This window comes from Astatotilapia calliptera, chromosome 9 (assembly GCF_964374335.1).
Source record: "Astatotilapia calliptera chromosome 9, fAstCal68.1, whole genome shotgun sequence".
NCBI classification, from domain to species: Eukaryota; Metazoa; Chordata; class Actinopteri; order Cichliformes; family Cichlidae; genus Astatotilapia; species Astatotilapia calliptera.
This window is the reverse complement of record NC_137430.1, coordinates 15,361,628-15,377,182: the sequence shown is the minus strand read 5'-3', so window position 1 is coordinate 15,377,182 and position 15,555 is coordinate 15,361,628. Positions and strand designations below refer to the sequence as shown.

At 39.9% G+C, this 15,555-nt stretch overlaps 1 protein-coding gene across 10 annotated transcripts in view; it reads right to left on the bottom strand.

Moving 5' to 3' along the window:
- The window catches only part of relch (RAB11 binding and LisH domain, coiled-coil and HEAT repeat containing), a 37,763-nt gene that overhangs the window by 13,852 nt on the left and 8,356 nt on the right, over nucleotides 1-15,555 (bottom strand). For 4 of the 10 annotated variants that reach the window (XR_013911452.1, XM_080306444.1, XM_080306445.1 and 1 more), the window contains 16 exons: nucleotides 15,412-15,525; nucleotides 14,989-15,183; nucleotides 14,692-14,786; nucleotides 14,070-14,199; nucleotides 13,716-13,885; nucleotides 10,267-10,342; nucleotides 10,082-10,177; nucleotides 9,243-9,266; nucleotides 3,559-3,671; nucleotides 3,380-3,470; nucleotides 2,576-2,647; nucleotides 1,563-1,703; nucleotides 1,243-1,407; nucleotides 1,006-1,153; nucleotides 643-799; nucleotides 49-172 (listed from right to left, as the gene is read on the bottom strand). Coding sequence is in view for 9 of the 10 variants with exons in the window: in XM_080306444.1 (XP_080162570.1) it covers nucleotides 49-172; nucleotides 643-799; nucleotides 1,006-1,153; nucleotides 1,243-1,407; nucleotides 1,563-1,703; nucleotides 2,576-2,647; nucleotides 3,380-3,470; nucleotides 3,559-3,671; nucleotides 9,243-9,266; nucleotides 10,082-10,177; nucleotides 10,267-10,342; nucleotides 13,716-13,885; nucleotides 14,070-14,199; nucleotides 14,692-14,786; nucleotides 14,989-15,183; nucleotides 15,412-15,525 (1,911 nt within the window). In the remaining variant the exon portion in view is untranslated. The remainder of the gene's footprint in view (nucleotides 1-48; nucleotides 173-642; nucleotides 800-1,005; nucleotides 1,154-1,242; nucleotides 1,408-1,562; nucleotides 1,704-2,575; nucleotides 2,648-3,379; nucleotides 3,471-3,558; nucleotides 3,672-9,242; nucleotides 9,267-10,081; nucleotides 10,178-10,266; nucleotides 10,343-13,715; nucleotides 13,886-14,069; nucleotides 14,200-14,691; nucleotides 14,787-14,988; nucleotides 15,184-15,411; nucleotides 15,526-15,555) is intronic. The other 6 variants (XM_080306447.1, XM_080306448.1, XM_080306450.1 and 3 more) reach the window with 4 other exon arrangements.

The window sequence follows — 15,555 nt, the reverse complement described above, 5'->3', positions numbered from 1 at the left end:
CTTATTAAGACTAAACTGTCATGGTTTACTCAGTTATCACAGGTTTACCTTAGTGTTGGTGAAGATCTTGCCAAAGGTGCGGCAGAATCTCCAGAAAAAGCGAGAAAATTCATGAACACAAGTTGATGATGTCACATTTATGCGACCCACAATCTCTATGAGCTGCGGTAGGCTGTTTAAAAAAAACAGAAGAAAGGAAAAAAAATAGAAATTAGTAGTCTGAGTCCATGTTGTTAATGACAATGGGCATTCTTTCATACATCTTTTTTTTTTTTTTTTTTTTTTTTTCTTCCAAAGTATGTTGAGAGAGATGAGATAGCCTTTATTTGTCAGTTGCAGGTCTTTTGCCCACAACCGAGATGACAGACCTTGCCGACCGATGTTAGTAGACATGTGCCGATTACACTTGTGTTGTGAGGAAATCTAGAATGTCTTTAATGTGTTTAACCTCCCATTATAAGGTCCCTCTTCCCTCTGAGGATAACAACCACATCCTCATAACATTAGTCACTGCATTTTACCACGATAGCTTAAGGTTATAGTAAGCCTTGGTTTAGGTTACGATGAGTTATTTTAAGTCACTGAAGTGATCAAAACCAAGCTTCATGGGTTTGAGTGTATGTGTGTGCGTGCGTTTCTTACAGCTGGTTGACCACCCATAGCAGGCTCTCCCATCCAGTGGTTCCTTCATGCTCCAGCTGGTGGTCATAGAGTTGCAGCAGGGCACTCAGCATCTCCCTGCTGCCGATGATGGTTGCCACATCTTGGAGGGGAGAAGCTGGCCGGGGAAATCGAGTCACTGCAAATCCAAAGATAGAGGACCAAGGCAGAAACTGAATAATAAATGTCAAAGGCTTAAAGGCCACACTAGCACCAGTAGACTATATGTGAATGAAAAATTTTTGAAAGTTGCATTTTAGTCACACTAAAATACAAACCTCTACTTCTGCTTAGGTTTCTGCATTTCTTTTACAATTGACCTGTGTGTGTTTGTAAACATCCTACCTTCAATTGCAGGTATGTCACCATGGAGTTTGACTCTGCTGGTGAAGGGTGCATTCTGCAGCACCACAGCGAACAGAGGAGGGATAAGAGACTGAAGGGCTGACAGGAAAACATGTAGCTTGTGTTCATCTAGACCATGTTCTCCTTGCTAGAGAAAGAAGCAGCACATATTATGGAAAGTGAGACAGTGCAATTTTATATATGCACTATGCCAAGACTGAAATGAAAGACACTTACTGTATGTAGTTTCTCTATACGTGCCAGTAGAGAAGGAATGAGTGAAGTGTGCAGGGTGCCCAGCTCTGTGGTCCAGGCAGCAAAGGCAGGGATGAAGACCTGGTGGACCGCATTGACCACCCGCTCTGATGGGTCTCCAAGAGACAGCAGCATCAGCTCAAAACCCTGGAATGAAAACAGACAAACAATAGAGCAACACTCAGTCTCACCCACAAAAGCAGTTGTAAAATCCTGGCGTAATACATACAATGCAGAATAGCAGTTGTGGACATCATTAAAACAAATCACTCTCATACATGTTCATCTACAAAGATACACACCTGGGAATACTTATCTGGGTCATCTATGTAACCCATAATTATACCCAGGCTCTTGACCACAGCCTCCCTGACCATGTCCGCCTTATCCTCAGCAAGCATCTGTTGCAACATGGACAGCACCAGGGAGCTGCGAATCTCCTTCTACAGAGACAAACAGTGACAGCAAAAAAAAAAAAAAAAAGACCGACTGAGAATTCATTCAGGTCATATTTTATAATTCTACATTTAGTACATGATGAGTATGGGCTTAAATGGATTATTTCCGAATTGTGGGTGAGCAAAGATATTTATTAACTCTCAAGAAATTTCACTCATTTTTTTTTTATACAGTCTATATTTAGAAGAATCTTTTGTAGGCAACGACTGCCTGATGTCTGGAACTGATGAACATCACTAAACAATGGGTTTCCTCTATTGTGATGCTTTGCCAGGTCTTTAAAACAGCTGTTTTCAGTTGTTCTTGTTTGAAATTGGAAAAAGATTTATGATCGGGTTGACATTAGGCAACTGATTTGCCATTTTTGCTTTCAAGAACTCCCACGTTGCTTTTAAAATTTGTCCTGGATCATTCTTCTTCTTATACTTCTTCTCTTTAAAGCACCATCCAATCAACGTAGCTGCACCTGGCTCAGTCCGAGCACACCGTGAATCCCCGTGCTCTTCAGATTTAATTGGTAAAACCACTTCCACTGGAAGCAGGAAGCTATACCGTGGTGTGGGTTGCATTTGGATTATGAGCCCTTCTGATAGTTTACTTTCCTCGCAACCCCTTCCAAATGAAAATGCCACACCTGGAATTAACTCACAGCCCACTCAATTGATGAAGAAATAATAAGGAGTGTCCAATTACACTTAAGCCCTTGAAAATAGGGGATTGTCTATAAAGTATAAACATTTCTCAACAGTTATTGCAATAGATTAATGCTTCACAAATGAAAGCTTAGTCTGCACTTTAGGCCCATATTCATCATATACTGTAACTTGAATATGTTGCATTCATAATGTGTTCTTACAGGCAGGTAAGGTGCTAAGGCTCCACAGGACTCTGCCACCAACAATCTCCTCTCTGGATATTTGTGGTTAATCTGGAGAAGACAAGTTTAGAGGAATTGAAGTGTTTAAAGAAAGAGCAATAGAAATTGAAAGAAAAGGAGAGGCAGACGGGAGTGCAGCCACCATGGAATGGAAACAACTCGAGTATCAGCAACATCCTGACCCTGTGGAAACCACTATTTGTCTTTCTGCGCAGATTCTCAGACTCCAAACTGGTGGCAGCGGCCGTTGTCATGGGAGCAGATTTTGTTTATCACACATGTGTTGCATGTGGTGACACAGGTGGCAATGAAGACCAAACCGCTAACCCATTTAACTCAAGGACGCCTATGGAGGTATTGCTAACAGATTCCCAAATCAGAAAGATCTGACATGTTTGCATTTCTAACCTTTGAGTGTTTTTATGAGAGAAAAAGTGGGAAAACAACAAAAAGCAAAACAAAAATACAGAGAAAACGCAAATCATTCATACGTATACTTCCCATCTTTGAACTGAAATTAAAAAACAAAAACAGAGACGTGTCTTATAAATTCAAGTGCTACAGAAAGGTTCACATCACAATGCCAAGCAAACAGACTGTATGCTAATTAAATCTAAATATTTACACACCTGATCACTTTAGCATTATTCATGAATTTCAAATAAACTTCAGATGTTTAAAAAGAAAACAGATTAGAGACCATTTATAAATCAGTAATATGATCTCAAAGCTGTGAAATTCAGTAGGAGTATATTTAATAACCCCTGTAGGCATGTACTCTACCTGTTCCCAGCACTGAGGGAGTAGCTCAGCCTCGACACGTGTGGGCCCCACATGCCTCGCAAACGCAACGCAGCCCGTCAAAATCATTTGTCTTTGGAGACAAAAACACACATTTGAGAAAATACTGGAGGCAGGCAGAGTTTTTTTAACCACAGGCTGTTGACACAAAGTGTTAGCACCTCTGCTCATCATCCGGTCGCTTGATTAGGTTAAAGAGGATGTGGAGAAGCTGGTCTCTCTCTTTAGGCTCTGGGTGAAGGCAGGCAGTACATAAGATGAGTGGAATCAACTCCTGAATTAAAGAAGACACAGAGACAGAAAAGGCTAGGATCAGTTTAGATTACTCTGCAAATACATTTTTAAAAAAGTGTGTGGTTATGGTTACAACACACAGGGATGGAAAGGATGGTTTGTAGCACTCAAGCAGGCCCGTAATTCTATGGAGTAGCAGGAACAGCAACCGGGAAGAGGGGGCTTATTATGAAGACAGAAAATGGGAAAGTCACAAGGAGAAAAATACACAGGGGGTCACTCTTAAAAACCAACAGCAGATTTTCAACACTCCTGCAAACATGCTTACGGTAAATCCCTTGCTGGTTTCATATCTACTCTTCTTTGGACTTTGAGGCACAGAAAGTTATGGCCACATACTGTAGAAGCTTAGTAGTGCATGCACACGGCGGCATATAGACAGATAAACACAAACCTAATGCACTAGTTCTCCTCATATAAATGATTCCTACTTCAGAGTTCAGACAAAGTTCATGGGCCTTCCAGCCAGAGGGCAGAGCACTCAGCTGCCCTTGATACAGGGCCTCCATGGCCAAACTGTGGTCAGCCCTGCATTCCCGCCACACACACCGAAATTAGAGAGTGCACACAAAGTTAAAAATATATTTTTTTTCAAAGTCTGTTTTTTTTCCAGGAAGATATGATGTTTTCCTGCCAAGTACTGGAAGAACAAGCTAAACCCCAATGCTGGATGGACAAAAGGACCTAACAGAGAAACTTGGGTAAAGATAGACTGTGATGAGTCACTCGTTCAATGCTGGACCAACCCTCTGAAGTCACTGCCATGTTGGCTATATTTTAGAAAAGCAAAAATATAACATTTGACTATCAAAAGGGTCATTTTAAGTGGTTACATGACTAGTCCAATATAGTTGAAGTCAATTTCAGCATTAGAAGAAGAAAAAAAACAAAACAGCTTAAAATGACAAATTAAACAAATTCAGCCAACTTTAACAGTCACATTGAATAATCTTCTCCTGCAGTCTATTACAAGGCTACACATTTTCACAGGACACATTTTGGAGAGTCAACAGCACTGGGCTGATAAAGCAAATAGAGGAATTCATAAACAGCACACATCTAAAAAGCCAGAAACCACGCTGACCCTGTTCTATTTCAGTGTGGACTCCTATGATGTGAAATCTCCTTCATAACTGACCAGTCCTGTGTAAACACTGTGGGCAGGTAGAGTGGACAGAATGACGCCAGGGACCATGGACCAGGGGCCAGATTCAGGGCAACTACTCCTTTTAATTTAAGGACCAATGTAGAAGAGCCTGCATTCAGTAAAGGAAAGCAACAACTCCCTTCCATGTGACTATTCCTTTCAGTCTTTTCGGTTATTTTAACTATGAGGCTATGGAAAGACCAATGTCTGCTTTACCACTCACATGATGGCTTACAACTTTCATCTGAGATGTTGCAGCTCTCAATGACAGACTGCCTTATGTAGTTTCTTGACCCAGATGCTCATTATTGGGTATACCTGTAATGTGTCTTATCTCCAACAAAAACAGTAATGAACATATCTCTCTTAATACTACACACCAACTCATCCATAGTTTCCAGAAGATGCACACTCATTTAAACCACTAACAGGTGACGTGAACACGTGAACAACACTGCACTTCTTTCTCCAGGCATTTCCTGATGGCAGCAGGATAAAGTTGTGTGCCAAACTGCATAAACTGCTCAGGAATGACTCCAGGACTACAAGGCCAAATCAAAGCATCGACCCAGCCTCTAAACCTCACAGAAGTTGTTTGAAGAACAGCGCGTTGAAATAATTCCAATCCAAAAAGGCCCCACCTAATTCACAGAAACTGAAGACCCAGTGCCAACGTGTTGGTGCCAGACACCACAGGATACCCTTACTGCACAAACTACACATATTATGCACGTGGTTTAAATGTTAAGGCTGTCTCAATACTTTAAGATGACTGGACTTGTTAGTTTTGTTTTTTCCTCGCTTTGTGGTTAGGTTTAGGCATCAGAAGAATTTAAAGTAACTTATTGCTCTTTCCACTAGTTTTTAATGTTGTCAGCATCTACAAACTGGATTATCTGATCACTTGGTATAGATGGCTTTTTAAATTGCCCTGACCTTTTCTTTGGCACCTGAACGTGGTATGCATGCACATCACAATGTGAAGTCTAATCATTTTAGTAGCTCCCTGAGCAATCATCAAACACCAACATCAGGCCAAAATAAAAATAAATTAAAAAAAAAAAAAAGAAAAGAAATTCCAGCACTTTGGTTGATGCACAACTACTGAAAATTACATCAGCCAAAAGTGGAGTTTAGGCATAATGTCTTAGGTATGAAATATTCCAACACAGAATTCCTGACACAGGTCTGTTTTGAATTCAAACACATGCATTCAATAGTACATTACCAGAAATTGTCTGTCAAAGAAACAGTTCCAGTAAAACTATCAACCTTCTGTGTCATGTCTAGGTCCGTTAAAGATTACAGATAATCTACCCACTAAAAACAGGAAGTCTATAATTGCAGTTTTTAGATACCATCTTTGCCTTAATGATGCCTGGAAAGTCTATATAAAAATAGTACTGTAGCAAATTACTACAAAATAATGTTTTTGACCAAAAAAAAAAAAAAAAGAAAAAAAAAGTGTTGCAATGCAATCCTTTAAATTTAAGAAAAACACAGGGTTTGATGATTTACAGCATCTGCTAATACAGCCAGGTGGCAGGCAGTGTTTCAGTGTGTCATACTATCGTTTTAAGTCAAACATCTTTTGTCCTTAAGAGGGTTTCACATTCAAACAAGTAAAGGCGTGTCTCCAGGGTCGTGCTGGTTAGAAGGGTCAAGCCTGCAATACGGAAGCACGGGCAGCTTTATCTGTGTGGGTGTGAGTATGTGTGTACACACACACACACACACACACACACACACACACACGGTCTGTGAATCTAACGGATATTGTACAAAGTCCAACTATTCAAGAAGTCTTAATGCGCTGCTGCATTTACTTTTTTTTTTTTTCCTGCCAGCCTTTTCTCCCTTCAGTTTGTTTTTCTTGATTTTTAAAAGAGATTAAGTTCTCCATAACTGCCTGGGGGTTGATTAAAACCTCATAACCATGGTGATATGCAAAGCAGCCCGACCAAAGACTACTCCAACTAGATTTACCTCTTTCAGTATATCCATTTGGTTTCCGATCAAGTTTCAGTTCCTTGTATAAAATTTCATGCGCTGCACTTATGTTACGCATGGACACACATAGAACACCTGTGCAGGTGTCAGCTTTTAAAGAGTAATTTCTTGCTAATGCAACATTTTTTGTTTTATTGTTTTTTTCAAATCTCCTTTCCTACTCTTCTCAGTAAAAAACAAAAAACAAAACAAAAAAACACTTTTGTTTGTGGAAACAAAAGCACTTAAAACCAATCAGTTGCAGGAAGAAAGCTGGCTGCATTTCGTTAAGTCACCTAATCATCAAGATTTGGGATTTTAAAACCTTTTTTCTCCAGGTTTTCAGATTTAAAAATAGAGCATAACCCCATTTATCAAACAGTTGCTAAACTGATATTTATCAAAACAGTTTCAAAATCTTTGGCATTTAGACACTTAAAGAGATTAGACTGATTGGGCCCATGTCTGATGAGCTTAATAAATCAAAGGTGAGCGAATTGAAGAGACATATCGTACAGCATGGCATATTAAGACTAAGGGCCTGATTTACTAAACAGGGCAAATCAGTGTGAGGTTGCAACTGCAAGAATGTGCTGTAAGGAGCTGAAACAGCAGCTGATCTACTAACAACACACTAATGTACAAACAGATGTAGGCGGCTCATTTCTATAAGAGACCAACCCAATTTAATGGAAAAAACAAAACAACCAAACAAACAAATAAGAAAAAAAAACAAAAAAACCCAAAACAAAACAAGCAGATCAGATAAGCGAGTGATCGTTCTGCTAAATGGAAAAAAAATAAAAAATAAAAAAAATAGAGAAATTACAGTATAAACACTTTCTCTTCAGAAACAGTATGGTAATTCAGACTCAGGCAGCTGAAGGGGAATTCAACTCATACTGATTGAGACTTTGTGGGGTCTAAGAGGTTCAGGCAGCAATTCTCAGGATAAATAACACTATTATTTATCCCTATTTATCCAGAGAAGGGCTTCTTTAATCAAGACTGCTATATAAACATAAAATGTATGGGTCCTGCAGGACATATAGAACACTAAACGTTATATAAGATCAGACGTTGAGAGATTTGCATGTTACTGAAGTTACTCCAGCTGTGTGTAAATGGAGTCATTGTTCTTTTGCACAAAGACAGGCATTAATTTAGTACACTGCAGATGTGTCTTAGTCACATAAATTTAATTTTGACAGCGAGACATTTTAATATGATATGTAACAGAATCGGTACTGGACACATTTAAAATCAAACAAAACCATAAAAGAAACCAAATTAAAGTGGAGTGAAAAAGTATTTGCCCCCTTATTAATTTCTTATATTTTTGCATATTTGTCACACAAATGACGAAGCTGCATTTTGTATTTACTTGGGTTATCTTTGATTAATATTGAAATTTGTTTAATGATCAAACCAGCCACACATCTGAAAGCAAATTGATTTGCTCTCCTGATATTTAGACTGTAGTATTGATATTTTAACCTTTTTTTCCCCCAAATTTGCATGTAACTGATGCAAATATGCAAAAAAAATGAGGACTCGGGTAGGGCGGCAAATACTTTTTCACAGCAGTGTTCGTAATGTTACATTGCTCTGTGTGATGTGCACACTGCTGAGAAAAAGACGAGCAGGCTCTCTTAGTTTTTTCATGACCAAATCTCTGTTTAGAAACATGAATAAAAATGAAACTGCGCAAATCATTTAAGGTCTGCTCTATATAGGGCGAGGACACAGTGAACAGCTATAGCTCATAGCTATGGCACTGTGCTCAGCTCTAAACCGTTCACCTGTGTTAATTACACACTCATTCTGACAAAAACCTCCCCCTGGCATTTCAAATAAAGAACACTCCTAGTGAGAATGACAGCCACATTAGCCAAACAACAGCCACACCTCACAGTTACAAAACTGCCATTATACCTCTTAACGAGTAGATAGCAACCCCCAAGGAGTGTGATTTGCTCTGGAATGTTCCGTTAATAAATTTGGCCCCAAAACTGCAACGCAACTTACTTTTTGGGTACACACTATTTTTCAGTGTCACCGTTACAGGATTGCAGACTGTATTTGCAAAAAATAATAAATATGGAAAATCAGAGCTTATAGTTGGATTTCAAACAACTTCAAGAGCGTTATGCCAGGATATTTTCCCACTGTTGTCTGTTCTCACAGGAAATAATTCCACTTCACCTGTGCTTAAGTGAAGCTATTGTCCGATCCAACTGAGTTGGACATTTGTTATCTCATGCATTTCTCTCAGGTAAGAAAAAGTTCAGGGCTGCAGCGCATGTGTGAAAATATATTTAGTGACAGCGGTTTTGCAGCAGAAGGAATTGGCATTAGTTACACTTTTCTGATCTACATGTGAGAATCATGCAAATGAGTGCGTGAAAGACTCACCTGGCAAAGATGCGCAACCATTCTCTAGAAGAGAGGCATGCATGAGAGTGAGAGAATGAGTGAGACGAAAAGAGAAGAAAAAAACCGTGAAGGCAAAAGGACAGCAAATATGAGAGGAAAAAATGCAGAGGAAAAATGATGAGGACTTCTGAAAAACAAATGCCATGACAAAAGAAGGTGACCCGACATATCAATAGATAAGACACAAGTCAGCAGGATCTGGCAGGTAAAAATGTCTCCAACTCTATATTCGTATCGCTTGGGGAACGACAAAAAGGCAACACAAGGACAAAGGCGCTTTGTGCATCATCAAGTTTGAGACATTGATTTAATTATCTCAAAAAACAGAAATCACACAAATCCCACTATTGCCAAGAAAACAGCCTTTGCACAATGTGTAACTCTACAGTTCATATTCATATTGTGAGAACAGTTTAGGCACAAAAGGGAGAAAAAAAAGGGGGTAATGTTCCTTTAAAGCAGTAATATTTCAGTAATATAGCAGCAATATTTCACATAACAGCAGATGGTGAAGTGGATGAATCACCAATGGAATAATATGTTTGCAAAGTTGTCAAATTGGCACCATTACTACCAAAACTACTGACAATAACCACATTAAGCTGTTTAGAGTCGTTTCCCCTCTACATTATAAATACACAGTTTAGAGGAAACTTTAGTAGTTGTGAATGACCAACTACTTTTTTTAACCTATTCTCATCCTTGCTGCTCTGTGTGTATCTATTGGTTATTAAAACAAGAAGCCTGTGATGGTGACAATGAATGGGGAAACAGGGAGGAGAAGAAGAGGGCAGGATGACCAGCACAAGCAGGTTTACCTCTCGTTTAGCAAGAAGGACATTAGGGACGATGTGAGGGAGACAGCGACCCAGCATTAGCATCACACTCTCCTCGCTGTCTGCTATACGAGACACCTGGGAACAGGAGGGACATTATATTCCGTTTTTCCTAAATTTACTTCTTTTCTTTTTTTTAATCTGTATATGAAATGTGTGCTCCTGACCTCTGCTCCTAGGCGGCTGTCGGAGCACATTCTGCAGAAGGACAACAAGGCTTGCTGGAAGGCCGGAGATAACTTCCTGAGACACCACAAAAAACAAAAGACCAAAAACAGTCACTACAGTCTGCAACACTTAATCTGTACACCACAAGTGCTCTGGAGAATGTCCTGACCGTTGAATGATTGAGGACTGGAATAGATTACCCTGCCACTGAGGTTAGTGCTGCCACTCTCCCATGTAACGTGACATTACCACAGTACTAAGAATAGCAGGTGGCTGACTAACAGTAACGCACCACTCACTTTTTTCTTTTAGCACCACATAAATCAGATTTTGTTTTTTTAAGGGAACACATATTTAAATGATAAAAATAATGAAACATCAAAAAATATCATTAAAAATAATACATCATAGGTGGGACACAAATAAGAAAAAAAAAAAAAAAAAACATTAAATGAATGAAAGCTCAGTTTCAGTGATGACTAGTTTAAAGCACAATACACTTTCTTACTCAAGAGGGCAGCCACACAACCTAATACCTGGTTTTAGACAAAGACGAATAACTACCTCCATCTAGTGGCTACATTTAGTGACTACACAAAAATGGCCAACGTGGCTGTAGTAGACACGGTTGGTTCTAATAATTTTTACAACTATATATTTTTTTCTTTTTGGCCTTCAAACCCCCACAGAGAATTTTACATTTTAAATTAAATAAATAAACAAAAAAATCTAACCGTAAAAGTGCAGAATTTTTAGCTTTTATTCAGCTTTAGCTTTTAACAGATATTACATTAACTGCTTAGAATTTACAGCCACTTTTAAGTTTAGTCCCCCCATTTTCAAAAGCGCCAGGTCACTGGACAATTGACTGATGAGCAGTTCATGCCCAGTGAGGCCTCTTCATTTGTTATTCCATTAAAATTTAAGCAGACAAAATATCTGGAGTTGATTCCAAGTATTGAGCGTCTAATTTGATAGCTGGAACTTCACTGGAACTTTCCAATGACGTCCAAAGAGATGTCAATGTAAATGAAAGAGGCCATCCTTAGGCTGAAAAACTAAAACATACCTCTCAGGCAAACGGCAAAAACTTTAGGAGTGGCCAAATTAACAATCTGAGTCAATAACACTGTCTTAAGTAGTTCTATCACTGTCAAAGTCTACAATCAAGACACGCCTTTTATGAAGGCAAATGCAGGGCTTAGAGGAAGGCACACTCTGAAGAACAGATGGCTATATTGGACTTTGCCAGACTAAAAGAGCATGCACCTATCTGAACAAATGAAACCAGGTTTATCTTGTATCAAAATGGTGAGAAAAGTTTTGAGACCTCACAGTCTGAAGCATACCACATTATCTGTCTAACATGGCGGAGGCAGCGTGAACACATATGGCTGCCAGTTGGACCAGCTCTCTACAGGGTGGGACATTTAAATGGATGCACCGTAATAACATGGGAATGGTTGGTGATATTAAAGTCCTGTTTGTGGCACATTAGTATATGTGAGGGGGAAAACTCCTCAAGATCGGTGGTGACCAAGGTGGCCAATTAGAAGTCGGCCATCTTGGATACAACTTTTGTCTTTTCAATATGAAGAGGGCCATGTGACACATCAAACTTATTGGTAATGTCACAAGAAAAACAATGGTGTGCTTGGTTTCAACGTAACTTTATTCTTTCATGAGTTATTTACAAGTTTCTCTTTGTTCACAGCCATTGACATGTCAAAGAGGTTAACACGTGAGGAGCGGATCGAAATTGTGTTGATATCTGGTGAACGCAGTAACCGGGTCATTGCAGCAGATTTTAATGCAAGACACCCTACGAGACCACCCATATCCCATGCTACAGTTAGCAAACTGCTTGCTAAGTTTCGTGAAACTGGTTCAGTGTTGGATTTGCCAAAATGTGGACGCAAGAAAACTGTCACTAATGAAGAAACATCAGTGGCTGTCCTAGCTTCATTCAGCCAGAGCCCACAGTGTAGCACTCGCCACATGTCACTGGAGAGTGGCATTAGTCGAACATCCCTTCGGCGGATATTAGCTACTCACAAATGGCTCCCTTACAAACTCCAGCTACTGCAGCATCTTAACGAGGATGACCCAGATCGGCGCACAGAATTTGCAGAATGGGCAAAACAAAAATTGGAACAGGACCCTCAGTTCACGGAGACGATTTTGTTCAGTGATGAGGCAAACTTTTATGTGAATGGTGAAGTTAACCAACAAAACCACCGCTATTGGTCTGACACTAACCCACATTGGATGGATCCCTCCAAGACTGTTGGAGCAACAAAAGTGATGGTTTGGTGTGGTATATGGGGTACAACGATAGTGGGTCCATTCTTCATCAATGGAAACCTCAAGGCCACTGGATATTTGAAATTGCTACATGATGATGTGTTTCCCTCTTTGTGCACTGAAGCTGGCACGTTCCCTGAGTTTTTCCAGCAGGATGGTGCACCACCACATTATGGGTGCCAGGTCCGAGCATTCCTAGATGAACAGTTTCCTGGAAAGTGGATTGGTCGTCGTGGGCCAGTTGAATGGCCCCCTTAAGGTCTCCCGATCTGACCCCCTTAGACTTTTACCTTTGGGGTCATTTGAAGGCAATTGTCTATGGTGTGAAGATACGAGATGTGCAGCACCTGAAACTACGGATACCGGATGCCTATGCTGGCATTTCTCCTGCGGTGTTGCTATCAGTGTGTGAAGAGTGGGAGACGAGGGTTGCATTGACAATCCAACACAATGGGCAGCACACTGAACACATTTTATAAGTGGTCAGAAACTTATAAATAACTCATGAAAGAATAAAGTTACGTTGAAACCAAGCACACAATTGTTTTTCTTGTGACATTACCAATAAGTTTGATGTGTCACATGGCCCTCTTCCTATTGAAAAGACAAAAGTTGTATCCAAGATGGCCGACTTCTAATTGGCCACCTTGGTCACCACCCATCTTGAGGAGTTTGCCCCCTCACATATACTAATGTGCCACAAACAGGACTTTAATATCACCAACCATTCCCATGTTATTACGGTGCATCCATATAAATGGCCCACCCTGTAGTTTCAATTATTGATGTGACTGTTGATAACAGTAACACGATGAACTGTGAACTGTACAGGGCTATACCCTGTCATATTCAGACAAATGTTGCAAAGCTGCTGTTACTGAAGATAAAACTGAAAGCACAAAGATACACAATCAGCAACTGAATTTGGCTGCACTAAAGGCCTGGCAGGACATCTCAAGGGATGTCCACAGGTTTTAGACTCAGGCAGTTAGTGGATTTACATATGTCACACGGGTATTAAAAAAAGCCCTATATTTTTTGTTTACATTTGAGCATCATATTTGCGTTCCTTGATACAGGAAATGTTAGGAAAGTTGGGTCTTTGTTTTGCAAGTTTTTTTTTCATGCCTGAATTTTCACTCACCTGTTTGGCTGATCAAACTGGACAGGTGGCTTATTCTTCAGCTTGCTGTGAGTCTGTGGGTGGAATTGTGATGTGTTCTGAGTAGAGAGGTTGTCTGCGTTATTGTCAGGCTCTGAAACCCCTCGGATGTCCAGATACTTGCCATTATCCATGGGAGGCTGAGGATAAGACTACAAGATGTTAGCATTATAGGGTCAAATATTTGGGCTTGTGACAAACTACAGAGAAACCGTCATACAGACTGAATGATTTTCCTTTCTTCTTGCTTTTTTTTTAAAATTTACTATAGAAAACTGTGTGACTGGTAGACATTTAAATAAGCCTGTGCTTTACATATTCAAAATGACCACATACCACAGAAAGAGGGTCAGCGGAGCAAGCAGTGGTAGCAGAAGAGGAAGAAGTGTTAGGTGTATTCTGAGAGCCCAGGTCCAAAGTGGTTGGAGGCGGGGAGGAAACTGTCCTCTTCAGTGTTTGAATCTCACTGTGGGGCAGAGGTAACATAACATAAGTCAAAAAATACTACATACTTAATCAAGCAGCAAGTGAACGAGACAATCGACTGTTTCACCCCTACCATCAAAGTCATGCTTGAACTGTTCAGTAAAATTGGTCAGAATCCTGATGGTGTCAATTAAAGACTTCACATGACAAGAAAATTAAGTTCCACTTTTTCATCAGACCAAAGTTTCCTCTGTAATTTCATGCAGCTGTGGTGCTTGGGAGAAATTTCCAATCTGGTTTTACACCATGGCCAGTTTTGGTCACGGTTATAGAAACTGAAAACTTCTGAGACTTTTTTTTTTAATGAATACTTCTGCTGACTCTTTGCTCAGCAGTAGAAGGGGTAAATGTTCTTGCTGAAATGACATGCAGTGAAAGAGCTATGAATGTTGGAAACCTTGTCAGGATCAAAGACTTCAGAGTTTTTCAAAAAGAATAGTATACGAGCACAGACATGCACTCAAGCACACACCATTGCAGTTTCTTTATCTGCTCTGCTAGGTTCTGCTTCTCATTATTGAGGAGGCTTATCTGGTACTCCAACTCTTGCACGACTTCTGTCTGCTGCTAAAGAGAAGAAAAAAAACATAATGCAGACAAATTACAAACTCAGCTCAAGAGCCGGAGCTCTGAAGTCACAACTTCTTCAGATTTAACTGAAAGAGAAAAATCACTTTGCGTTTAGTTTCACAGCCTTTTCTCAATGAATCTCTCTGGTACTAGAAGGAATACAAAGCAATAAAACAGGTTCAACTCAGCGTACACACACCTGTTGTGAAAGGTCAGGCTTCTTTAGTGGATCTTGGGCAATGCAGTTTCCAGGAAGATCGACAAAATCCACTCCAACTGACACATCAGCTGTGTCCCGAGGAGAAGGGAGGGGGGTGCCACAGCTTCTGTAGAGCTGCAACAGGTCGGGGGGTTTGGGGATGTTGAGGCCAACATCATCCCACAACTCAAAGTCCTGGGAAGAAACATAAAGCAAAACAGTTTAGTAATTGTCATTTGTGTCAGGCATGGGCTCTTCCTTTGCATTACACAATTATGTGCAAGTACAAGTTTAAATTATTCATACTACCTTCAGTACTTTCTTATGAATTAGGATGTTTTTTTTTTTTTTTTGTTGAAAAGGAGACAGACCTAATTTTAAAAATAAAAGACTAACTCCAGTTAGGCATTTACCATCCTTTACCTGATCATCATTTTCATCAGAGAAGGTGATGGATGAGAGTTTGTATTCATTTTTCAATAAATACTCATTCACAAGGAAGTTTAAGGCTCTTTTCTCCAGTGGGCGGATAGGCTCCTGAGGCAGAGAAGAACAAGGTCGATCACG